Source organism: Scomber scombrus, chromosome 6 (assembly GCF_963691925.1).
Source record: "Scomber scombrus chromosome 6, fScoSco1.1, whole genome shotgun sequence".
NCBI classification, from domain to species: domain Eukaryota; kingdom Metazoa; phylum Chordata; class Actinopteri; order Scombriformes; family Scombridae; genus Scomber; species Scomber scombrus.
In genome coordinates, this window is record NC_084975.1 from 542,229 (window position 1) to 569,471 (window position 27,243).

The 27,243-nt window shown below is 41.0% G+C and overlaps 3 protein-coding genes across 4 annotated transcripts in view; 2 read left to right on the forward strand and 1 right to left on the reverse strand.

Annotated features, from left to right (window-relative positions):
- Positions 1–27,243, forward strand: part of LOC133981671 (cytosolic 5'-nucleotidase 1B) — a 114,393-nt gene that overhangs the window by 76,614 nt on the left and 10,536 nt on the right. The gene's annotated exons all lie outside the window — the stretch shown is intronic.
- Positions 637–10,760, forward strand: cdhr5b (cadherin-related family member 5b). The gene is made up of 16 exons (XM_062420663.1): positions 637–727; positions 1,636–1,817; positions 1,910–1,966; positions 2,603–2,686; positions 2,839–2,928; positions 3,115–3,216; positions 3,717–3,899; positions 4,423–4,517; positions 4,637–4,721; positions 5,340–5,543; positions 6,511–6,621; positions 6,700–6,766; positions 8,122–8,205; positions 8,257–8,541; positions 9,643–9,812; positions 10,242–10,760. Exons 1-16 carry the CDS (start codon positions 637–639, stop codon positions 10,758–10,760), a joined length of 2,409 nt encoding a protein of 802 aa, XP_062276647.1.
- The window catches only part of LOC133981651 (GRAM domain-containing protein 4-like), a 13,522-nt gene continuing 5,195 nt past the window's right edge, over positions 18,917–27,243 (reverse strand). For both annotated transcript variants that reach the window (XM_062420454.1, XM_062420455.1), the window contains exons 8-19: positions 27,109–27,200; positions 26,792–26,883; positions 26,641–26,689; positions 25,395–25,466; positions 25,233–25,276; positions 24,755–24,864; positions 24,282–24,436; positions 22,277–22,427; positions 22,003–22,096; positions 21,776–21,866; positions 21,405–21,473; positions 18,917–21,168 (exon numbers count right to left, since the gene is read on the reverse strand). In XM_062420454.1, coding sequence (XP_062276438.1) covers positions 21,061–21,168; positions 21,405–21,473; positions 21,776–21,866; positions 22,003–22,096; positions 22,277–22,427; positions 24,282–24,436; positions 24,755–24,864; positions 25,233–25,276; positions 25,395–25,466; positions 26,641–26,689; positions 26,792–26,883; positions 27,109–27,200 — 1,127 coding nt within the window. In that variant the 3' untranslated portion in view covers positions 18,917–21,060. The remainder of the gene's footprint in view (positions 21,169–21,404; positions 21,474–21,775; positions 21,867–22,002; positions 22,097–22,276; positions 22,428–24,281; positions 24,437–24,754; positions 24,865–25,232; positions 25,277–25,394; positions 25,467–26,640; positions 26,690–26,791; positions 26,884–27,108; positions 27,201–27,243) is intronic.

Consider the following 27,243-nt stretch of genomic DNA (forward strand, 5'->3'; position numbering starts at 1 on the left):
ACGTAAAGAAGGAGGGAGGGAGGGAGGAAGGAAGGACAGAAGGAAGGAAGAAAGGGGGATGGAGAAAGGAAAGAAGAAGAGAAGGAGGGAGGGAGGGAGGAAAGAAGGAACAGTCAAAACAGTCAATTTGACCCGGGAGGACGACATGAAGGTTAAATGAAACAACATGTTGGATATTTGTGGAAGTAAAAGCAGTTCAGTTTTCAGCCCACATAAATCTAACCTTCCACATTCAATGTTTTTATGGTGTAATTTTCTTCCCTGAACATGTTTTGTTTGTTCCATCGGTGTTGCCAACCATAAATGCAAATTAAGACCCATAAAGTGTTGATGAAGTGGAGAAGAGGACCACAGGTTCACAGGACTGGTTGTGGTTTCATGAATATGAATAATGAGTTAGATGATTAGATGAGTTAAAGAATGTAATTAACGTTTTCATTGATTCTTTCCAGTCTGAATCCATGACATGTCTCAAGTCAGAAAGTCACTAAAAAAACAGATATTATACGACTTCTCGGCAAACAGACGCGTGTTATGTGTTTATGACGGGTGAAAGTCCACAGCCACCATAAAGCTGAGCAGATAAGCAGAGAACAGGAACAGACGAGGGTCAGTTCGGAGAGGACAGACGCAGACATGGACGGGATTCATCCACCCTTCACTGTGAGGACGTCCATCAGCTTTCTGCTTCTGATTCTGCTTCAAACATCTGCTGATGCCCAAAGCAGTGAGTACTGAGCCCTGCTGCCTCACCTTTGTTACCTGACTCAACAACAATGTGCTAACTGCTACGTAAATAATATAATAACTGATAGTACAATAATATAAATCACTTCTACAGGTTGGGCTGGGTATCAATACTCCCTATTTTAAAGGTATCGACCAAAATAAATCTATACCAACTACAATGGAAACGATCCTTTTTGGACCCAGAGCTGAAAATATGACAATCAATCTCACAGCCAATCGACTCAAGCGTTCTTAGATTAAAACAGGAAGTGGTCTGACATTGAAACATTGCTGTAAAAAGTATTAGAGGTGGAGATGTTATCCAGAAACACTGACGATCAGTTCAGGATTATTTATATCATCAATTAACTGAAATTTCTGAGCCACATGAATCCATGAATACATCATCAATCATTAATAAATGAGTGTTTAACACTTCAGAGAGAAGAGTTTGTATTATTCAGGTTTTGCAGTATTTGTTTATGGAGATAAAATACTCACTATGACTATGTTACTTGAACCTATCCTCTACATACACAAATGTGGATGAGCTGTACAGTCTGTGTTTAAGGTGAACAGTATCTAGCTGTAACTAACAATTACTATCATTATTTATTAGTCTGTAAATTATTGTTCATGATTAATCGATGTGTCGTTTGGTCCATAAAATGTCAGAAAATGGTGAAAAATGTTAATCAGTGTTTTTAAAGTCCAAGCTGAAGTCCTGAAGACTAAAGAGACCAGAACATGTCCACATGTAAGACACTGAATCAGAGAATTTGGAAATGTCTTCCTTAAAAAGTTACTCCAAACAATGAATTAATAATCAGAATAATCAGCAACTAATCATCTGCCTCTGACTAACAGTATTAACTGCATGTTGGTGTTGTGTCTCCTCTGCAACAGTCTGTAGTGCTCCTCAAATTGTGAACTTTGATGAAAACAATGCTGTGGGTGCTGTCGTGTTGGACATCACTGTGCTGCCGGGGGTCACCCTTACCTTCAAAACACCTGAAAACCCTGACACTGATAACCCATTTGAACTCAACGGTAACCAGCTGATAGCTAAGAGATCGTTAGACTATGAGGTAACAACGCTGACCAGATCCAAACCTAAGACTTGATTTAGATCCTAAAATCTGTGAGAAAACCTGACTGTTGAGATCTGTTTTGTTTGCAGACTCAGAGAACTTTTACAGTCAACATCAACTGCCTTCAGGCAGACACAAGCTTCCCGGTAAGACACTATTCTTACATTAAACATGTTAAACTGAGAGGAATTAAATCTGCACCGAGTCTCTTCACTGAGAAAGAAAGGATATATACTGTCAGGTGTCCCCCAGTGGATGAGTAAAACAATATGAAAGGCTTTATTGTCCTGAACGTTCTTGAGTGGCTTGAGGAAGTCATACTGGTTCTTGAGGGGTTGAGGGGAGAAACATTTTAGATTGTTCAAGTATCCCAATGATGTGACCTTATTTAACTTTATTTGGTGATCTATTAAGAATAAGTGTGAAAATGACAACAGGTGCAGACAGCAGTATTTAAGAAAATTATGAAGGTTCTTAAGCACCTGTGTGCCTGAGGAGGTTCTTCAGGTTCCTGGAAAGACTGTAAAGGTTTGATAGAGGGTTGCACAGGTCCCCAAGTAAGTTCCTGACTGTGTTCTCCAGGTGCTTGACAAGAAGCTTTTGGGTTTCTGTTGTTCCACAATTCTAAGTGAGTTACACAGGCAGGAAACCAAAAGATCATGTTTTACATTTTCAGATTTAGGTTCAACATAGAGTTAAAGGATGTAATTCTGTGTCTTTGATGGAGTAAAAAAGAATCAATGATTAAAATCAGGATTGTGTCTCTTTCTTTCCAATTGCAGTTGGTCTTTGTTGTAGTACTTCAAAACTTGAACGATAACGCGCCACAATTTGCTGAAAACCCCTACAATGTGAACTTCAATGAGGTAAGTCTGATAAATACTTTGTTGTAGTGTTATGATGATGTAAGAGACTTTTCAGAACAGGACTGAACGGTGTTGACGTCGCATATTGAGTGTTAAAAACGGTTTCTTATCAATAATATCTCACATTGACTGTTTGTACCTTTTTGTCTCAGATGTCTCCAGTGGGCACAACTGTGGGCCGGTTTGCTGCCACAGATTTGGATCAGCCTAATCAGCTCTACTACACACTGACATCTGACACTGTAAGACTTTAATGTTTGTTTCTATTTTGTCTCAGTGTTTGTTTTTCCCTTCCATGACTCAGATGAGACGACAGATATCAGTTCATTTCAAGTACAGAGATGAGTACAGCATGTGTTTAGCCTAGCTTAGCACACATATTGGAAGCAGGGGGAAACTGTTTTTATTGTCTTGTTTGATTTCTGTAGAATGAATTTGGACTGGTGTCACCGACCAACCCGGACATCATTGTAAAGACTCTTCTTGACTTCGACAAAGTCAAAGATTTCAATTTGGTGTTGACCGTTCAGGTGAGTGCTATTCACTGCTAGAATAGATTTTCAAGTTTTTCTCCCTCCGACTCAAATTAAATGTTTCTTTCAGACTATGTAGGTCAGGTTCTGTATATTATCTTAAACGTCAACATGGCTCAACATGGCTTAGATTTAAGAAGGTTTTTCACCATTTGTTGGGGTGGAAGTTTGATTCTTGAGAAAGTTGAGAAAGACACTGAACCCCTTTGTCACACCTGTAAAGGTGTTATTTATTCTGCTTTCACTCTTATTTGTACCTAGTTTTGTGACATAATGTAATTCCCAAAATAGCACCAACCAACTTTAACCTGACACAATATCTAACCATCCAGGATAATTAAAAACCCCAGAGTGGGTGTGCTGGTGTCATTCAATAAAAGGAAGACTCTTTCACTGTTTGGTGTCTCTGAACAGCTAAGACTGTGACTAGTTTTAATGCAGTTTCTCAGACCTTTGCTGAGATAATTAGATTCTAAATACTGTTTCTTTATTTTTAGGACACACCGTTTGCACCAGTGGAGAGTCCTTCGTTCACTGCCACCACCACCATCATGGTCACTATTGTAGATGTGGACAACAGACCACCATGGTTTCAGCCCTGCAATAAGTATGAGGTGGGGGGCGCTATGGTCTGCCAGAGTTCTGGCTACACCGCCAAGGTCAACTTAAACGAACAAGAGGTACGTTACATCCTGTTTAGAAATGCTTGTTGGTACTGAGACTGTCTGATACTGTCAGATAGCTAATGTAGAGTTACTTTTGTGATGAAGGAAAAAAGAGAGCAGCCACACACTAGTTCTGCTGTCGGTATGAACTTTTCAGGCGCTGGTAGACAAACACAAATATTTTGTTTGAAGCAGAGTAAGGTCTTAATTCTGCTACATTTTGTTTTGCTTTGTGCTTATGCTAATTGGCAACATACCCTACCTTGTTCTTGGGGTTTTTACAGGGTCTTGAGGAGGTTGTACAGGTCTTTGAGGGATTGTAAATTTTTTTGAGTGGATTGTGTAGTCTTTTGAAAAGTTTGTAGAGCTTTTTGAGAGGAATGTACAGGTTCTTGATGTCATTGTAAAGGTTCTTGATGTCATTGTAAAGGTTCTTGATGTCATTGTAAAGGTTCTTGAGAGTTGAGCAAGACACCAAACCCCTTTGTTGCACCTGTAAGGGTGAGACTACTTACCCTGTTTTCATTCTTATTTGAAGATTTTACAACTGAAACCAGGACCGATTCATGCCATCGATGGTGACTCGCTAAATGAGGAGATAACCTACTCATTCCTGAGCGGTGAGCAGCTTGAGTACAATTAAGTAGTTTGTCAGTGTGACATCACGTCTCTGTCGACAGGAAGTAGGAAGTTGTTGATGATTTGCAGGTAGAAGCAGCTCAGTCTGTCTGTGTTTTAGGAAATGAGGATAGTCTGTTTGAGATCAACCCGAACACAGGGGACGTCACCATGCTGAGGCCGACCGACGTGTTGGGGACAATCACTCTGACAGTGCTGGTAAAGACAAAATATTTACATTATTTCATCTACTGCATTCAAATGATAGAATCTCTATTATCCTAACCTCTGAACTGTGTCTCTGCCTAATGCTGTAGTCATGTAATACTTTTAATACACTGAACACATAGTCGTAATTATCCTAGACCACCAAAACCTACATGGGACACACAGAACATTTGGAGAATTTGAAATGAAATGAAATTAAGTTTCCATTCTATGAACCCATATTACATTTGATGAGTTTTCTGTCATATTTGTCATCTCTCCTGATATATTAAAATCTTGAAAATGTGTTATATGCAAAACAGTAACTAAATTATTCTTTAGCAGAATTGCAGAACCTGGCAGTAGAAGGTTTTAAAACAGCATTGAGATCATAATTGTGATAAAATTAACAGAAAATCTAATTGAACAATTAAATCAATACGTCAAATCAGAATTTTCATTTTTTGTTTTGTTTTTGGTTATTTTTTAGACTGATTGTTGGTTGTCAAAAATGTCTAAGGGCAGTTCTGGCTTTTTGCTGCAAATCACCAAATCTGAGCTCTCTGTTGGTAGAGACCTCAGCCTGTTTGTGTGTTTAAATCTTCCATCAGGTATGTTTTTCTCTTGCAGGCTGCTCAGAAGATAAACACTTATCAGTTTGCCACCACCAGTTTGACAATCAGTGTTCAGGTGAAGAGCCTCCATCCTCCAGAGTTTCAGAAGTCTCGGTATGAAGGCGTTGTCTCTTCAGTAGGAACCATAGCAGTGGACCCAACCAACAAGGATGAGCCACTGCAGATCATCGCCATAGATAAGGACTATGCTGCTACTGGGGTAAACTCTGACTCTTCTCTTAAATCCAGTCCAGTGACTAGTTGTGGGCAGTAATTTAAGACATTTACTAAAGTACTGTACTGTTGTACAATTTTGAGGCACTTGTGCTTTACTGTAGTATTTCCATTTGATGCTACATTATACTTCCACTCCACTACATCTCAGAGGGAAATATTGTACTTGTACTAAGAAGCTCAACACATTGTTAAAGATGAAACCAGACAGCAGTGTGTAGTCGGCTCACATTTCAGATGTCTATGAGTTGTTAACAGCTCCACCAAATACTGATTCTTCCCTCTAAACTTCTCACATGCTTTCATTTCAATAAATGTTCAAATGATCCAATATTTGATTTAACTACATCAAGCTCATAAACTTATGTACTTTTACATGCAGAACTTTTACTTTTAATGGAGTATTTTTACTTTGATGTATTGGTAGTTTTACTTAACTGAAAATTGTGGTTTATCAGAACTTAGAAGTAGCTTTTGTTATTTTTTCCACATCATTTCTATCAGTCATAAGAACATGCTACTCACCATATTAATATCTGAGATATGAGAACACTGTATCAGTGAGGAAACAAGACAAACACGGGCTCCCCTTGGCTCCCCCGTAATATGAACCATGTTCCAAATGATATAAACCACTTTATGCGAGTCATAATCCCTCATTGCAGAGGAAAACTGTTCATAGTTACAGTAAGTAAGATCGGTCAAAGGTAAAGCAGGAAGAAAAGAGTACTGAATGTTTACAACACAGTTTGGGAAATCATTTCACCTTTCATCTTTAATTATTCTTTCAAACCTGTGTAACTTTGGGGTTGTGACCAGCACTTTCTGGGAGCTTTGAGTATGTTAATGATAAACATTCATGGTTTAATATGTGCATAGTTGAAAGTATATTACATTTAAAATGTCCTCTGAGGTGCTACTAATAATAATGAATTTGGTTTCTGTTCAAACAGAATATAAATCCTTACATCAAGTACTCCATTAAGGGAAGCAATGACTTCTCCATCATGAACGGTTACTTATTCATGAAAAAGGAAGTCCCAGACGGCCAATTATCTCTGCAAGTGAGTTTACAAATGTAGTTAATATGATTGTTAGGTGGTTTTCTTATTAGGCACTCAACTCCATCTTTGCACTTCCAGGTGGAGGCACTAGACACAGACAACGATGAATCAGCCACAGCTGAGCTCTTGGTGGATGTGAAAACAGGTAGGAACAAACCTGTGGCCCGTTCTCCCCTGAACTTTTATACAAATCCAAAACCAAATCCAGAAGTTACTGGATGAACTCTGGAAATTTGGCTGCATTTCTGCTGGAGGAAAAGAGACTAAATTAAGCGGTGGCTTGATTATTTCAGCCCGTTTATGGGAGGCTGATTCCTCCCTTTGAATTTATTCCACTGTGGTTGGTCTGCTCTGACAGAGTTCACATGGCTGTTAACAAAGATCTTTTCACGTGGTTCTCATCAGCTCAACTAAACCAGAACAAATGGACAAACACACCTGAGTTTGTTTAAACCACGCTAGTTTAGTTTAGGGTATAAAAACACCTTTAGGGTGTTGAGAGTGAACAAGAAGCACATTTTAGAAGCAACACTGATGTGTTAAAGGATTTGCGTGTCTTAAACATTTTTCTTACTGTCAACAATTCGTATGTTTGTTCTGTTGATCCGAGACATTGGTTACTGTAGTTTTTTTAGAAATGGCTCCAAATGGCTCAAATGGCTTAAAAACAGCAGTAAGATAGTAACTTTTAGGAGACAGGTATCTAGTGAGGCAAACGCCACTGATCAGGTGCAAAACATGTTTCTGTTTACAGCGTCAGCGGCTACATTATACATTTCTCAAAGAACTTTAGTACAAACTTAAGACATTGTGATATGTAGTATAGTAGTATATAATGATACTGCATTTCCTTTATTTGTGACATGCGTCGATGCGGTATCCTTGCTTCTCTGTGGCAGTCTGCTTATAAATGTGCCTAATAATAACTTTTTCACTTGCCTGCTGGGAACTTTTAAAGGAAAGTTGCTTAGAATTATGGTTGGGGGTTTAGGGGGCTTTAGGGTTTGGAGAAAACAGGGACATGAAACACATTCTCATCCCAGGTCGTCAAATACAGACTACAGTCACTACTCCTCAGCGTCTGATACCGATGTACAAGGTTCCCTTTGGTATCTATAGGAGACGTGTCGGGCTTTCAACTAAATCCAGTGTAGAACCTTCCACAGATATTATTACACGCTCACAGCTGGTGTGGTCTGGTTAGGTTTGGCACAAAAATCACTTGATTAGAATTAGGGAAAGATTGTGGTTTTGTTTTTAAATGTTGTTATGGCAACAGTAAACACATCAACAAAAAACTGTCCTGAGTCACAGTTGGACGTGATCTCTAGTAGCAAAGTCCACTCTTTGCCATCTAACTATTGAGGTATCCACCCACCTCGCCTCCTCCCAAGAAGGAAAATGTAACCTTATATGGACGTCATCGGTTGCGTGGTGTCTAATAATGCCGAAGATGGTTTTACACTGGAGTTAGCTGAAAGCCTGGTATGTCTCATACAGATGCCACAGAGTACCACCTGCGTCGGTATGAGACACAGAGAGAAGTGACCGTGTCTGTTTTTGACGCCCTGGGAATGAGGACGGGTTTGGACATGAGGTGAAACCATTAAGCTTCAAAGTGTGCTCTCCTCCCAGGTCTCACCACCACCAGTTTGCCTCCAAACACTACAACAGAGGAATCCACCACCATCAGCAAGACAACGGAAGATATTGTGTCCACCACCATCAGCAAGACAACGGAAGATATTGTGTCCACCACCATCAGCAAGACAACGGAAGATATTGTGTCCACCACCATCAGCAAGACAACGGAAGATATTGTGTCCACTACCGTCAGCAAGACAACGGGAGATATTGTGTCCACCACCGACAGCATCACAACTGTCCTCCCCAGCACAACCACTGAAAGCATAACTTCCAGTATGTCCACTGAAAGAGGCATTTCCACCACTGCCCGCCCCTTCATAAGTCGATGAATTAAATATTTCCCTATTGAGGAAACTTATATTAGCAAAAACAGTGAACATCATCGAGTTAACAAAACATATAACACCACATACTAATTTAAAAAAGCAAGAGGGTAAAAGAGTCCACTACAAAGATCATGGAAAGGTGGTGTTCACAATGTTCTTTAACATGTTCAAGAGCTGCCATCTTTAGCCAGAAAAGATCTTGTTGTTGACATTCAAAGTGACCAACCACAGACTGCTGCTTAAATATCGTCAGTTCTCAAAAGATGCTGCCAGATTTAAACAGAAACTCATCCTCACAGCTCTAAAACAATAAATGTGCGTGCATATGTCTGGAAACTTGATAATATGTTAAAATTTCCAGTTTATCTGGAACCAATCTGCCAGTGACAGAGGGTGGGTTTCCATCCAACCTTTTTATGCACTTTTATAATTTTGACATAAGAATACCTGAGTGGAAACAATAGAAATTCTAAAAAAGTCAAAATATCACAAAGAAAGGTGAAAAAGTTGATCTATAAAAGCAAAGTGTGATAAAGTACAATATAAACAGATAAGTGAATAAATGATGACATGAAGAAAGCATGTGACTAATCATGCTAACTGTCACCAGGATGTGTATCATGGTTTCTATGACTTCAGCTTTGACTGTCACTCTTTACATCTTCTTTTTGTGCTTTACTGCACTCAACAGGAGAATCAACCTCCAACTGTTGACTTAAATATACAATCACAATGCACTGTTAGTATTTGCAAAACAGCTGTGGATGGAAAACCACATTCATTTGCATTTTCTTTTATCGATATTCTGAAATTTAGGTTAAACTGTATTTGGATGGAAACCTAACTAATCATGTAAAGAATGTCTTGTCACACTTTGACCCCCGAACTGACTCAAATCCTGATTGAGGATTCATTCATTGATGAGACCTGTGAAATCTAAGCTAATTTCTTTATCAAATCTCTTTTCTCAAAAAGAATAAGATCATAATCACATTCAGGATTTGTGTTTTTTGGTGACACCTGTATTGAGTGACCTTTGTTCCTGCAGCGATCAACAATTCGGGTGTCTTTGGAGTGGGGGACATGGCAGCGCTCGGTGCGAGTCTGGGTGTCCTGCTGTTCGTGTGTCTGGTGGTCATCGGTGTGCTGGCCCATTGCATTCAGAAGTGGAAAACAGACTGTAGGAAGATCTCTGAAGCCAGCATGTTTCAACGCACTGTGAGTTCAAAGTTAAAAAGTAGAGAAACGTTTTTCAACCACCCGACACATCCTTGTCCCTTTTTAGGTTGTATCTACCACTATGCTATTATTTGGTTCAAAGCCAGAAGTCCCTTCAACCACCAGTCAGATTCAACAGGAGTCGTACTTTTGTTAGTTGTTTCCTGACCGACCCAGATGTTCAGGTTCTCTGTTAAGTACAGTTTGTTTGAATGGCTTTAACCCTGTTTTCATTACCATTATAACAGTAAAACATAGAAGTTCACCGTGTAAACAAGCTGGCAGCTAGAGTTCAGGTCAGCTCCATCTGATTGTACGGTCTTGCACTTGGTTGGTCGTTCCTCGTGCTCATCCTCAAAAGTTCTAATATAATGAACACTTTAAGACTTTCAACTGTCTTCTCTTGATGAATGTGTTGTTCTTCCACAGCTGAATCAAGGTTCAATTAGTAAAAAGGGAGGAAACCCTTACACCAACATGGCCTTCCTGAACGAGAAAGATGGAGGCAGCACAGGCTCAGATAATCCAGATGGGGGAAGCATAAAGGCTGACGAAGAGCACCTGTATGACAACAGCCTGGTCAGAGAGTCTTCGGCACCGGTTAAAAGCCCAGAGCACGACGACAGCAGCCTGACAGGATCTGAAAATACAAATACGGACAGCGAGAAGGAGGTGAAACCCATCCTGACCAAGGAGCGGCGCATGGAGGAAGGGTACAAATCGGTCTGGTTTAAGGAGGACATCGACCCCGATGCTAAGGAGGAAGTGGTCATCATCCCAGACAGCAGAGAGGATGACAGCGAGGAGGAAGATGAGGATGAAGACACTGACAGGCCAGTTAAAAAGGTTGTCTTTGCTGAGGCTGATCTAGATAGTGGACTCGGGGTAAAGATAGAGGATCCAGCAGAGGACTCAGATGATGACGACATGGTGACCGTGGATCTGTGAGAGAACAGAGATGACGAACCACCCGTAATAAAATCTGATGATTTATCAGCAGTGAATCCTTTACCGCCCGGTCTTATCAGTCATTAAGGTGGACCAGTGACATCAATGAATATCTGACACAACCATAAAAAATAATTATAATTAAAATATAATAATTATGAATCTCAGGTTCGTTTCAAAGCCTCGCCGATGTGTGACAGTCTAGATTTTCAGCGCATTAAACCTTTAACAGCTTTTATGCTTTATGTAAATATTTCATGTGTTAGAATTAATGACTCAGTCTCACCTGATTAAAGATATTAAGTTTATATATGTGAGGCTTCTGAGATCATTGCAGTGAATAGGGCTGGGTGTCAGTGCTCAATAACTTTAGGTATCAACCGGAATAAATCAATAACAACTAGTATGGAAACGTCTCCCGTCAAACGATACCTGCTATCGATCCTTTTTGCACCCAGAGATGAAAATATGTATGGACTTGCTCACAGCCAATCAACGCAAGCGTTCTTCAACTAAAAAATGAGTAATAGTTTGAAGACTTTCAAAATGCATTTGTATAAAAATCTATTCTATTCACATGATGGGTATTAAATGAAGTACTCAGTTGGTATTGGTATCACTTTAAGGGTTCTTGGAACGGCACGATACCCAGCCCTAGTAGTGAAATATGTAATATGTGTATATTGATCAATCAATTAAAAACATACATTTATTTTATTTTATTTTTTATTTTATTAAAACATTCTTTAGGACACAGGCTGACAGACTTTAAGGAAAATGTATAGTTGCATGTTAAAGGATCATTTTGCTGATTTTCTCTGTTTGTTTTATTTGTTATCAACAATGAACTGATCTACGAACAGTTACTGTCTGTGTATCAAAGTCTGACATATCTTATTCCTCTGTTTTTGGTTAAAACTATTAAAAACACATCAGTGAGTCACACCGCTGCACTGGGTCACATGTTCCTTCATTATTACGAGTTTGGTCACTTTAGTTTGTTCAGAAAAGGGAAAAAAAGACTAATAACAGTCTCTGAGAGTAAGGCAGACTCCGCTGAGCATGTGCAGGAATGCAGTTCTGTTTATAGCTTCATTAGCTTGTTGTGCTACAGATTACAACCTCTGGACTTTGTATTCAAGTTATTTACAATGCAGCAGTTAAGGAACGGGAAAAGCAAGAAACATGTCGCCCAATGTCAGAGGTGGAAGAAGTACTACAGTAAAAGTACCAAAACAGCAAAGTTAAAATATAGAAACCAGAATGATCTTTAAGGGTTTATATACACAGCTATGAACAGGTATGTGTTTAATAGTAATTATATAAAGTCACTGTATTTCCACACAGGGATAAAAGTTTAAAGTGTCTTCCACTAGTTTTATAACATCATCCTGTGTTTATCTGTGGAGCTGCTGGTAAACACGGTCTGAAACTGAGAGGAAAGGTCTGTGAGTTACTGCTGTTAGTGCTGAGTTAATTATTTACTAGTTGTGGTGGTTGTTAAGGTCTGACAGGTGAATGCATCATATTGTATAAAACCAGAGACGCCGAGAAACAGCTAGTGATAAAAATAGAAACATATCAGCTGTTATTACGGCCTGTAATAATAAAACGCTCCACACTGACACTACAGAAACTAACCCTGAGCAATATACACAGTATAAGCATGCAGTAAAGCCAATAACAACCTCCAACCACCAGCATCAATATAACTGTTAACTGAAGCAAACCTCTGTCAAAACTGTACCAAGTTTTATCTCCACTGACTCCATCTTCAATAAATAAAATAAAATGACCTCTGGACTCAAATAAAACACCATAAACACAACACAAGAAAGACACAGTGGGATTTAGACATGCTCAGTCCACATTTAACATGACTGACCACAACTTCCATCTGCTCTGGCTCTGCCCACCAGTACGAAACCAGTAAGAGACCAGTACGACACCAGTACGACACCAGTACGACACCACTACGACCTCAGTACAACACCAGTACAACATCAATCTAACACCAGTGTGACACCAGTATAACACCACTATGACACCAGTACGACAGCAGTACCGCACCAGTACGAAACCAGTACGACACCAGTACCACACCAGTACCACACCACTACGACCTCAGTACGACACCAGTACGACATCAATATAACACCAGTATGACACCAGTGTGACACCAGTACAACACCAATACAACACCAGTATGACACCAGTATGACACCAGTATAACACCAGTACGACACCAATATAACAACAGTATAACACCAGTACAACACCAATACAACACCAGTATAACACCAGTATAACACCAGTATAACACCAGTATAACACCAGCATGACACCAGTATAACACCAGTATAACACCAGTATAACACCAGTACAACACCAGTACAACACCAATATAACACCAGTATAAAACCAGTATGACACCAGTATAACACCAGTATGACACCAGTATAACACCAGTATGACACCAGTATAACACAGTACAACACCAGTACAACACCAATATAACACCAGTATAAAACCAGTATGACACCAGCATAACACCAGTATGACACCAGTATAACACCAGTATGACACCAGTATGACACCAGTATGACACCAGTATAACACCAGTACAACACCAGTACAACACCAGTACAACACCAATATAACACCAATATAACACCAGTATAAAACCAGTATGACACCAGTATAACACCAGTATGACACCAGTATAACACCAGTATGACACCAGTATGACACCAGTATGACACCAGTATAACACCAGTACAACACCAGTACAACACCAATATAACACCAGTATAACACCAGTATAACACCAGTACAACACCAGTACAACACCAATATAACACCAGTACGACACCAGTACGACACCAGTACGACACCAGTACAACACCAGTACAACACCAGTACAACACCAGTATAACACCAGTACAACACCAGTACAACACCAGTATAACACAGTATAACACCAGTACAACACCAGTACAACACCAGTACAACACCAGTACGACACCAGTACGACACCAATACGACACCAGTACGACACCAGTACGACACCAATATGACACCAGTACGACACCAGTACAACACCAGTATAACACCAGTATAACACCAGTGTAACACCAGTATAACACCAGTGTGACACCAGTATAACACCAGTATGACACCAGTACGACACCAGTATAACACCAGTGTAACACCAGTATGACACCAGTATAACACTAGTATGACACCAGTATAACACCAGTATAACACCAGTATAAAACCAGTATAACACCAGTATAATACCAGTATGACACCAGTATGACACCAGTATAACACCAGTACAACACCAGTACAACACCAGTACAACACCAATATAACACCAATATAACACCAGTATAAAACCAGTATGACACCAGTATAACACCAGTATGACACCAGTATAACACCAGTATGACACCAGTATGACACCAGTATGACACCAGTATAACACCAGTACAACACCAGTACAACACCAATATAACACCAGTATAACACCAGTATAACACCAGTACAACACCAGTACAACACCAATATAACACCAGTACGACACCAGTACGACACCAGTACAACACCAGTACAACACCAGTACAACACCAGTATAACACCAGTACAACACCAGTACAACACCAGTATAACACAGTATAACACCAGTACAACACCAGTACAACACCAGTACAACACCAGTACGACACCAGTACGACACCAATACGACACCAGTACGACACCAGTACGACACCAATATGACACCAGTACGACACCAGTACAACACCAGTATAACACCAGTATAACACCAGTGTAACACCAGTATAACACCAGTGTGACACCAGTATAACACCAGTATGACACCAGTACGACACCAGTATAACACCAGTGTAACACCAGTATGACACCAGTATAACACTAGTATGACACCAGTATAACACCAGTATGACACCAGTATAACACCAGTATAACACCAGTATAAAACCAGTATAACACCAGTATAATACCACTATAATACCAGTATAACACCAGTATGACACCAGTACGACACCAGTACAACACCAGTACGACACCAGTATAACACCACTATAACACCAGTATGACACCAGTATAACACCAGTACAACACCAGTACAACACCAGTACAACACCAGTATAACACCAGTACGACACCAGTACAACACCAGTACGACACCAGTATAACACCACTATAACACCAGTATGACACCAGTATAACACCAGTATAATACCAGTACAACACCAGTACAACACCAGTACAACACCAGTATAACACCAGTACAACACCAGTATAACACCAGTATGACACCAGTGTAACACCACTATAACACCAGTATAATACCAGTATAACACCAGTATAACACCAGTATAAAACCAGTATAACACCAGTATAACACCAGTATAACACCAGTATGACACCAGTATAAAACCAGTATAACACCAGTATGACACCAGTATGAGACCAGTATAACACCAGTATAACACCAGTATAGTATATTGTATATTAATCACCTGAAGATAAGAATCATTGCCTTTCTGTCTACAGAGGAAGCAGCCGCTGTGTTGCACCGCTGCAACTTCACCACTAGATGGCGGTAAATCCTGCACACTGCTCCTTTAGGAAACCAGTACATCTATTGCATCATAGGAGAAAGTCTTTATTTAATACCTGTCGTCCTCCCGGGTCAAATTGACCCCGTCTGTTTTAACTGTTCCTTCTTTCCTTCCTTTCTTCCTTCCGTCTGTCCTTCCTCTCTCCTTCTCTCTTTCTTTACCTGCTTCCTTCCTTCCTTCCTTTCCTTCCTCCGTTCCTTCTCTCTTTCTTTCCCTGCTTCCTTCCTTTCCTTCCTCCCTTCCTTCTTTCCTTCCTCCCTTCCTTCCTTCTTTCCTTCCTCCTTCCCCCTTTCTTCCATCCTTCTGTCCTTCCTTCCTCCCTCCTTCCTCCCTCCTTCCTTCCTCCCTCCCTTCCTCCCTTCCTCCCTCCCTCCCTCCCTCCCTTCCTCCCTTCCTTCCTTCCTTTCCTTCCTCCCTTCCTTTTTTCCTTCCTCCATCCCCCTTTCTTCCATCTTTCTGTCCTTCCTTCCTCCCTCCTTCCTTTTTTCCTCTCTTCCTTATTTTCTTTCCTTCCTTCCTTCCTTTCCTTCCATCTTCCTCCCTTCCTTCCTTCTTTCCTTCCTTCCTTCTCTTTCTTCCCCTCCTTCCTTCCTTCCTCCCTTCCTTCTTTCCTTCCTCCATCCCCCTTTCTTCCATCTTTCTGTCCTTCCTTCCTCCCTCCTTCCTTTTTTCCTCTCTTCCTTATTTTCTTTCCTTCCTTCCTTCCTTCTTTTCCTTCCTTCTTCCTCCCTTCCTTCCTCCCTCCTTTCCTTCCTTCCTTCCTTCCTTCTCTCTTTCTTTCCCTCCTTCCTTCCTTCTTTCCTTCCTTTCCTTCCTCCATCCCCCTTTCTTCCATCTTTCTGTCCTTCCTTCCTCCCTCCTTCCTTTTTTCCTCCCTTCCTTATTTTCTTTCCTTCCTTCCTTCCTTCTTCCTCCCTTCCTTCCTCCCTCCTTTCCTTCCTTCCTTCTCTCTTTCTTTCCCTCCTTCCTTCCTCCCTTCCTTCTTTCCTTCCTCCATCCCCCTTTCTTCCATCTTTCTGTCCTTCCTTCCTCCCTCCTTCCTTTTTTCCTCTCTTCCTTATTTTCTTTCCTTCCTCCTTCCCCCTTTCTTCCATCCTTCTGTCCTTCCTTCCTCCCTCCTTCCTCCCTCCTTCCTTCCTCCCTCCCTTCCTCCCTCCCTCCCTCCTTCCCTCCCTCCCTCCCTCCCTTCCTCCCTTCCTTCCTTCCTTTCCTTCCTCCCTTCCTTCTTTCCTTCCTCCATCCCCCTTTCTTCCATCTTTCTGTCCTTCCTTCCTCCCTCCTTCCTTTTTTCCTCTCTTCCTTATTTTCTTTCCTTCCTTCCTTCCTTTCCTTCCATCTTCCTCCCTTCCTTCCTTCTTTCCTTCCTTCCTTCTCTTTCTTCCCCTCCTTCCTTCCTTCCTCCCTTCCTTCTTTCCTTCCTCCATCCCCCTTTCTTCCATCTTTCTGTCCTTCCTTCCTCCCTCCTTCCTTTTTTCCTCTCTTCCTTATTTTCTTTCCTTCCTTCCTTCCTTCCTTCTTTTCCTTCCTTCTTCCTCCCTTCCTTCCTCCCTCCTTTCCTTCCTTCCTTCCTTCTCTCTTTCTTTCCCTCCTTCCTTCCTTCTTTCCTTCCTTTCCTTCCTCCATCCCCCTTTCTTCCATCTTTCTGTCCTTCCTTCCTCCCTCCTTCCTTTTTTCCTCCCTTCCTTATTTTCTTTCCTTCCTTCTTCCTCCCTTCCGTCCTTCCTCCCTCCTTTCCTTCCTTCCTTCTCTCTTTCTTTCCCTCCTTCCTTCCTCCCTTCCTTCTTTCCTTCCTCCATCCCCCTTTCTTCCATCTTTCTGTCCTTCCTTCCTCCCTCCTTCCTTTTTTCCTCTCTTCCTTATTTTCTTTCCTTCCTTCCTTCCTTTCCTTCCATCTTCCTCCCTTCCTTCCTCCTTTCCTTCCTTTCTTCTCTTTCTTCCCCTCCTTCCTTCCTTCCTCCCTTCCTTCTTTCCTTACTCCATCCCCCTTTCTTCCATCTTTCTGTCCTTCCTTCCTCCTCCTTCCTTTTTTCCTCTCTTCCTTATTTTCTTTCCTTCCTTCCTTCCTTCTTTTCCTTCCTTCTTCCTCCCTTCCTTCCTCCCTCCTTTCCTTCCTTCTCTCTTTCTTTCCCTCCTTCCTTCCTTCTTTCCTTCCTTTCCTTCCTCCATCCCCCTTTCTTCCATCTTTCTGTCCTTCCTTCCTCCCTCCTTCCTTTTTTCCTCCCTTCCTAATTTTCTTTCCTTCCTTCCTTCCTTCCTTCTTCCTCCCTTCCTTCCTTCCTCCCTCCTTTCCTTCCTTCCCTCTTTCTTTCCCTCCTTCCTTCCTCCCTTCCTTCTTTCCTTCCTCCATCCCCCTTTCTTCCACCCTTCTGTCCTTCCTTCCTCTCTCCTTCCTTTTTTCCTCTCTTCCTTATTTTCTTTCCTTCCTTCCTTTCCTTCTTCCTCCCTTCCTTTCTCCCTCCTTCCTTCCTTCTTTCTTTCTTTCCCTCCTTCCTTCCTTTCCTTCCTCCCTTCCTTCTTTCTTTCCTCCAACCCCCTTTCTTCCATCTTTCTGTCCTTCCTTCCTCCCTCCCTCCCTCCCTCATTTCCTTCCTTCCTTCCTCTGCCCTTCCTTCCTTCCTTCCTCCCTTACTTCTTCCCTTCCTTCCTTTCTCCCTTCCTCCCTTCCTTCTTCCCTTCCTTCCTTCCTTCTTCCCTCCCTTCCTTCCTTCCTTCCTTCCTTCCTTCCTTCCTCCCTTCCTTCCTCCCTCCTTTCCTTCCTTCCTTCTCTCTTTCTTTCCCTCCTTCCTTCCTTCCTCCTTCCATCTCCCTTTCTTCCATCCTTCTGTCCTTCCTTCCTCCCTGCTTCCTTCCTTCCTCCCTCCCTCCATCCTTTCCTTCCTTCCTTCCTTCCTTCTTTCCTCCGCCCTTCCTTCTTCCCTTCCTTCCTTCCTCCCTTCCTTTCTTAACTCGAGGAGAACAGGAGGGTTAAACTCTTCATAGCAGAGCTGCCAAACGGTCCAATCGGACCCACTGGAGAAGTTTGCAAAGTATGAAAACTGCAGAAAAGTAATTATAATCTTTCTGCTGTTTATTGGCATGTTGCACCTCTGCGAGTTCGCCACCAGATGGCGGCAAAGCCTCCACAATAGTTTCTGCTGCTTTTGATGTTTTAATTATTCCATTTTCACCAGAATACAATTTAAACTCTAAGCAGAAAAAAAATTATCTGAAAAACAGTTGTTATATTTAAAACATTCATATACTGAACTGAATATTACTATAATAATAATAACAATAATAATAATAATAACAATAATAATAATAATAATAAAAGCATGAAACTGTGGAATTTGTTGATTTGAGATTAAGAAGTAAATAATAAAATGAAAGCATTTGTTGTTAATTATTTATTCTGTCTACAAATATAAAGTTATATAAAGTTGATATATTTGTCTTTGTATTTAATGCTTATTATAATATTTATTTGTTTACATTAAAAAGAAAAACAAACAAACATCAGCTGTTTTTTCTGATATTTTAATTTAACTGAATTTTAAAAAGTGTTCATCACATTTTAACCACGACGATCATTTCATTAAAAAACTTTACAGCGTTTTATAAAAGAGTCAGCAGGTCGCCATGGAAACGGAGGGTAAAAGCAGAAAACATGAAAAAACCAGAAAGAGGCAACTTGGCATTAACAGCTGGCGTTACTATAGCAACTAATACACTTTTTACATAAAAGACTTCATAAACAGAATTTTAAAAAAATCAGTGACATAATAAAAATAAATAAAGGAGAAAAAACTGCTGATTATTGATCAGTAATGATCGGTGTGAGGTGATACCTGCATCTGAGATAAAACAAACAGTTACATTTAAAATGATTTCACTGAAATAAACTGAATAAAGTCAAATAAGTAAATAAATGATAAATGCTGGTGTGACAGCCTTCAGACTGTTTATACATTCTGTTCATTATTATTGAACTAAAATTATAATTCATTTAAAGTAAATAAAAATAAATGTAATCCCAGAAGAAAAGAAGATGTGAAGAGCAGCAGGAACAAAGCTGCAGTATTTATCAGAGTTATCACCTTGTTTTATAGTAAAAAACATTTACAACTATATTAAAAAAACATCAATATTTGAGCTTTTAGGCTACGATGTCAGCTAAAAGATAACGTACCTTTAACTTCATTAGTTTAGTTTGAGCTGAAAAAACTACATTAAAACAACTTATTGGGAACAGATGATTTGTGTTTGTGAGCTTTAGTTTTTAGTTTGGATAAAACAACAACATGAGAGCAAAGTCTTTCTATTCATATAGAAAACAAACAGTTCCCACCTTGAAGCAGCAGCTGAATGATCATTCACACACATGTAAACAACTGTGATATTAACTGGAAGTCATGAACTTATACAGTAAACCCAGAGGAACACTAACTATGAACTGGAAAGCTGCAGCTCCTCCACCAGGAGGCGCTGTGGAGCAGCTTGAACCGCTCACTGTGATTGGCTCGTTACATGTTGGCTAAATCTGATTGGTTGACACACACACACACACACAGCTGAAAAAAAACTTTAAATTAAATAAAATTAAATATTTTTGAAGCAAAAATAGAAAATAAAAAACTTTATTAAAACAGTATTTCCTTTCAGTTTGGGACATTTGATGACATCACTGATGATTAACTGAGGAAATATATATTGGCAATATGAGATCAATAATGAAAATAATCAATAAACAGCGAACGATGAAGAATTCACCGTGATATAAAACTGTTATTAAGTATGAATTAAAAATCATAATTTCAGCATTTTAAACACATTGTATAGTAAACGTTGCAGCGTAATATAACTGATACCAGCAGCACTGAGCCGGCTAACCTGGGAAGACTTTGTCTAAATGTGTTTATTTCTTTTTCCTCTTTCTAGTTTTGTTCCTGCATGATTTGAACATGTATTGCTACTCTCTTTTACTCCTTCATCTGTAGTTGTTGTGTTGGATTTTTTGTGTAATATTTGTTTTTTTTTCAGAGTTAATTGTGAACCGCAGGAAGACTAGCTGCTGTCCAGTTCAATGGCTAATAGAGAAATTAACTAAAATGTTCTGTAAAAACTGAATAAACAGAAGGATGATACGTTGACAGCTTGTTTGTTAAACTCTCCACCTTCACAAACAGAATCAGACCCAGTGAAACCAGCTCATTAAATACTTCCCTCCACCTGCAACCAGTGTTAAAGTACTCTGATTACAGTAACAGTGCAACTCTGATAGAGTTTAAATGATCAATAAACATTTTACACATAAAAACCCCCAAAACCAAACAAATAAAAACCCCAATAACAAATTGTTTCTTCTTCACTGGTTTTCTGTGGCTGACTCTGCACATGCTCAGTAGGTGTGTGTTTAGCAGTTAGCCGGCTCAGTGAGGTCAGGGATCAGCTGATCCTGATGTCATACCAGGGATCAGCTGATCCTGATGTCATACCAGGGATCAGCTGATCCTGATGTCATACCAGGGATCAGCTGATCCTGATGTCATACCAGGGATCAGCTGATTCTGATGTCATACCAGGGATCAGCTGATTCTGATGTCATACCAGGGATCAGCTGATACTGATGTCATACCAGGGATCAGCTGAACTTAATCTGAGGTTCGGTGTTACTATGGTTCTGGGTCGGTGGCCGTAGCCATGGCAACGATCTTCGTGTACTGGGTGAAGATGGCGTCGAAGGCCTCGTCCCGATGCATCATGGCTCCAAACACCATCGGCTGCAACACAACAGAGGAACATGTGACTCTCCGGCCGGGTCACATGACGTCTTCATCTTCACCAAACATCACATGATCATTTAACTGCTGGCTTCAAAAGCAGCGAGCTGATTGGCTGATTTTGAATGTTTTGAATGTTTTAACTAAGAACCAGCACATTACTGACAAGCAGGAGGAAGTTGATAAATCACATTTCATCACTGACAGAAACATTAATTCCCCCAACGAGCTCTCACCTTCAGGGTGGATGGTGTTGCTATGGAGATACCCATCCCAGAACCAGGAAGCACCGACAACACTTTGTACTGAGGAGGAGGAGGAGAAGGAGGAGGAGGAGTTCTTTCTTAAAACATCTGTATAATTTCTCTAAACTTTTGATTGAATGTAATTCTGATAGTGAATATGAGGTTTTACTAAAAGCATAATTCACTATTCATTCATCTGCTAAATATTCTTCCAATGAATTTATTGATTTATAAAACATCAGAAAACAGTAACTGTCAGCTTCATCTGATCCTGAACACAGAACTGAAACTTTCTCACATATTCCTTTAAATGTCTTCATATTACAGACTGAAGCCTTTCATTGGACAGACGGACTCGGTACCTTCTGGATGTCCGTGATATCGAGCAGTTTGATGACTTTGTTCCTCTTGGACGATCCGGACCTCGAGCTCGAGCTCTCAAAACACAAATAACTGAGGAGACAGAGACGAGGCGGTTAGAGACAGGAGACAGATGTGATCGGTTAGATGTGATCGGTTGGATGTGATCCTCCGTGTGGCCTGCGGAGGAAGAGGAAGCTGGTGTTTGGACAGGAAGTGGAGGACTCACTTCTCGGTGATGTACAGGACTCCGTTGCGGATGTAGTCTGACGGAGTTCTCTTGTCCCGGTTGATGAGGCAGCAGCGCCAACCGTTCTCACACACTGAAACAGCATCAGCACAAACCTGGTTACGCAACACCGTCACCACGGCAACCACAACCAGGACCAGGAGTCATTGGGGACCATGTCTGGTTCCTCTCTGGTCTACAGGCAGGGCAGCATGTCAATGAGCTTCACATCATAACAAACATCCAACAGTAAGAACATAAAAACGGTTGGTACCTGTCAGCGGACGCTCGTCCTCCGGCAGGTTGAACACTTCGTGGAACGCTCCTCTCTTCGTGCTGTAGTACCGCCCCCCCTCCCCATCCTCCCGGCTCACACTCAGAGGAGCTGCAGCACCAACAGTGGCTCGGGCCCCCCCAGCCTGGACCTGAGGGGGAGGGGGGGGGGTAATGTCATTACTCTAGTAATATTTGGAGGTACTTGTAGTTTACTGTAGTACAGTTAGAGGTACTTGTACTTTACTATAGTACAGTTTGAGGTACTTGTACTTTACTATAGTACAGTTAGAGGTACTTGTACTTTACTATAGTACAGTTAGAGGTACTTGTACTTTACTGTAGTACAGTTTGAGGTACTTGTACTTTACTGTAGTACAGTTAGAGGTACTTGTACTTTACTGTAGTACAGTTTGAGGTACTTGTACTTTACTGTAGTACAGTTTGAGGTACTTGTACTTTACTGTAGTACAGTTAGAGGTACTTGTACTTTACTATAGTACAGTTTGAGGTACTTGTACTTTACTGTAGTACAGTTTGAGGTACTTGTACTTTACTGCAATGCTACTTTCTACTCCACTACATTTATTTGACAGTTTTAGTTAGAACTTCTAGCTGCAGCGTTTCCTCTGCTGAGCTCTGACTGAACGTTCAGGTTTGATGAACTTTACAGAAACACAACAAACGTTGGTAAAGTCTCTTCGGATTAAAACCAAACAAAGTTCTGCTAAACAAACACAAACTAAGAAGCTTCATAGTTACAGTCAAACGTCTAATGTAGGAAGAACTCTGAGGATCTATCAGCTTTAGAGGAGCTACGTCTGTAACTACAGAACACACTGAGAACACACTGCAGAACACTGCAGAACCTACCTGCTCACACTCAGACAGCTGAGAGAGAGAACACAGCACACACTGAAACCAGAACCACACACACACCAGCTGATGGGACCAGTAAGAACCTTACGTCTGTCTACTCTGCATGTTCTAAATGTTCCACATGTTGTGTACGTTGTGTATGTTGTGTATGTTCTGTATGTTCTAGATTTTCTAGATTTTCTAGATGTTCTGTATGTTCTGTATGTTCCAGATGTTCTGTATGTTCCAGATGTTGTGTATGTTCTAGATGTTCTGTATGTTCCAGATGTTGTGTATGTTCTAGATGTTCTGTATGTTCCAGATGTTCTGTATGTTCTGTATGTTCCAGATGTTGTGTAGGTTCTAGATGTTCTGTATGTTCCAGATGTTCTGTATGTTCTGTATGTTCCAGATGTTCTGTATGTTCTGTATGTTGTGTATGTTCCAGATGTTGTGTATGTTCTAGATGTTCTGTATGTTCTGTATGTTGTGTATGTTCCAGATGTTCTGTATGTTCTGTATGTTGTGTATGTTCCAGATGTTCTGTATGTTCTGTATGTTCCAGATGTTCTGTATGTTCCAGATGTTCTGTATGTTCCAGATGTTCCAGATGTTCTGTATGTTCTGTATGTTCCAGATGTTCTGTATGTTATGTATGTTCTGTATGTTCTGTATGTTGTGTATGTTCTGTATGTTGTGTATGCTCCAGATGTTCTGTATGTTCTGTATGTTCTGTATGTTGTGTATGTTCCAGATGTTCTGTATGTTCTGTATGTTGTGTATGTTCCAGATGTTCTGTATGTTCTGTATGTTCTGTATGTTGTGTATGCTCCAGATGTTCTGTATGTTCTGTATGTTCTGTATGTTCCAGATGTTCTGTATGTTGTGTATGTTCCAGATGTTCTGTATGTTCCAGATGTTCTGTATGTTCCAGATGTTCTGTATGTTGTGTATGTTGTGTATGTTCCAGATGTTCTGTATGTTCTGTATGTTGTGTATGTTCCAGATGTTCTGTATGTTCCAGATGTTGTGTATGTTGTGTATGTTCCAGATGTTGTGTATGTTCCAGATGTTGTGTATGTTGTGTATGTTCCAGATGTTCTGTATGTTCCAGATGTTGTGTATGTTGTGTATGTTCTAGGACTGACCCGTCTGCTCATGGCGGTGCCGCTGCGTTCCTTCAGCTGCAGGTCGGTGGGTAAACTCGTCCAGATGATGAACGGAGTGTCGAAACGCTGACGCAGCTTAGGACAACTCTTAAAGATGAAGTCTATGATGAAGAACTTTATACCTGCATACACACCTGAGGAGGAGGAGGAGGAGCAGGAGGAGGGGAGATGGAAGAGGAGGAGGAGGAGGAGGAGGAGGAACAGGAGGAGATGGTGGAGGTGGAAGACAAGGAAGAGGAGGGGGGTGGAGGAGATGGAAGAGGAGGAAGAGGAGGTGGAAGAGGAGGAAGAGGAGCAGGAGGAGGAAGAGGAGGAGCATGAGGAGGAGGAGGAGCATAAGGAGGAGGAGCAGGAGGAGGAAGAGGAGGAGCATGAGGAGGAGGAGGAGGAGGAGGTATCTTAGTATACAGTATATACAGTGTATTACAGTATATTAATGATAATTAACGTACCGATGATGAATCCCAGCAGTTTGTACGGCAGCAGGCAGGATGAGATGAAGACCAACCACAGACCCACGTACAGCTTCTGAGTCAACTCTGGTTTAACCCACATAAACAGACTACACACACACACACACACACACACACACACACACACACACACACACACACACACACACACACACACACACACACACACAGACACACAGACACACACACGGAGACACACACACAGAGACACACACACACACACACACACACACACACACACACAGACACACAGACACACACACACACGGAGACACACACACAGAGACACACACACACACACACACACAGAGACACAGACACACACACACACACACGGAGACACACACACACACACACACACACACACACACACACACACACACACACACACACACACACACACTGTATTAGCAGGTCTGGTTTGGGTCATTCGTTCATCGTATGAAGACAAACTCACTTCTTGATTTTCTCCAGGATGTTCGCCATCCTCCCAAAAAGGTTCTGTGAGGAAAACAAAGAGCAGCTGTTCTGAGACCAGTCATGTGACCAGAGCAGCTGTTCTGAGACCAGACATGTGACGGCGGCCATGTTGAACCTTTAACCGTCTGTCACGACTCACCTGAGCTTTCTGAGCGACGTCCAGAACCAGCGTGAACTTCTCCGACACCGTCAGGTCTTCTTTAGGAGGCTCCTGCAGAACACACGGATCAGGACTCAGCTCAAGTTTTCTTTTATTACCTTTATTACTAAAACTATGTCTGCAACTAATTCATGTTGATATTCATTTATAGTGGAAATAAATTGTATTATAATATCATGTTTATATAAAATGAGAACATCATTATTTCTATTCATTCACTGGAAGTGAAGGATGCAACGTTTGAATGGCATAATGTGCATAAAGCTGCATTAAAATGAATGATAAATGGCCCAGTTTAGGGAAAGTCATGTGGTGTAAACAGGCGGGGAGTTCTGGTCCTCTGAAATGAGGCCAACCAGGAAGTAACTTAAAACTGCATTCTATCAAAAGGCCACCAGGGGGCGACCGTTTTGGTGTCAAAAGGACTTCCGTCTCTATACAAGTCAATGGAGAATCCACCAACTTCTCACTTGATTTCTAACCTCAGTAAACGTTTTCAAAATGTGTTTATGGTCTCAATCGCTAGTTTAAAGCCTTCTTCAATGCAGTATGATGTTCATTTGGGACATTTTGGCCTCCCTGATTTTATATGTGACGATAAAGCAGGGTATGCATTAGGGCGTGGCTACGTGGTGATTGACAGGTTGATTGGTTCACAGGTTCAGGAGGGCGCCTCATGCTCCTCCTGATGCCCATATAAGTAGAATCCCTGTTTTTATTTTTCCCAGCATGCACCTGAAATGTTCAAGATGGCGCTGCTCAGATCCGATACTATTGGCCTCTGAGCAGCAGTCCACAAACCAATGGGTGACGTCACGGATGGTACGTCCATTATATATACAGTCTATGGGTGTAAAACTGTGATGACATTTATTAACAATGAATGATGATGTATCTGACTGTTAACTATTACTAAAGATCATCAGAACGGAGGCATTATGTTTGTGTTTCTGCTCTTACTGAGTGAATAAAGCACATTAATGATCTGATAAATATAAACTACAATGTATGAGATTAAATAACATATTATTATTATAACTGTAACATATTAACTGGTGCCACAGAGAATGAGATGAGGTTGTTTTGACACTTTGTGATCAGCGAGGTTTTAGAGATGAATGTGATACGACAGTCATGAGATGGTCGGGTTAAACTAAGTTATTCAGGGTGTTTGTGTTTCAGTCACGATGATGAAAGGATCTGTGAATATTTGGGGATTTCTGACCTCAGGCTCTGAGACTTCAGGTACGATGCTCCACTGGATCCTCCAGCCTCTGACAGCAATGCATCATGGGAACACACAGGTACAAAGGAGATCAACACCTGAAGAGTATGTGTGTGTGTGTATATATGTGTGTGTGTGTGTGTGTGCTGACCTGGCGATGAGGTAATTCAAAGAGAGGCGGAGGATGGCGAAGAACAGGAACATGGGGACGGTCCAACCGTACCACGCTGCATACATGTAGATCTGTGGAGCGCAAACACACACACACACACACACACACACACACACACACACACACACACACACACACACAGACACACACACACACACACAGACAATTAATGGAGATATGTAAAATGTATGTTTATACATATATATATATGTTTATGTGTGTCCGTGTCTGTGTGTGTGTGTGTGTATATGTGTGCCTCTCTGTGTGTGTGTGTGTGTGTGTGTGTGTGTACTCACAAAGAAGGCGATGGCTGATGTGTATACAGAGTACCAGGTAGATAAGGCAGAAAGGTTCCTCATGAAGTTCGTCACAGGTTTGAATCCTCGCTCTGTAATAAACAATCACACATAAACACTCTGCTCAGTTTTATG

Coding starts and splice junctions, on each gene's coding strand:
- cdhr5b (XM_062420663.1), top strand. CDS start 637: ATGGACGGGATTCATCCACCCTTCACTGTGAGGACGTCCATCAGCTTT. Junction 728..1,635: donor ATCTGCTGATGCCCAAAGCA/GTGAGTACTGAG, acceptor CCTCTGCAACAG/TCTGTAGTGCTCCTCAAATT. Junction 6,622..6,699: donor ACGGCCAATTATCTCTGCAA/GTGAGTTTACAA, acceptor TTGCACTTCCAG/GTGGAGGCACTAGACACAGA.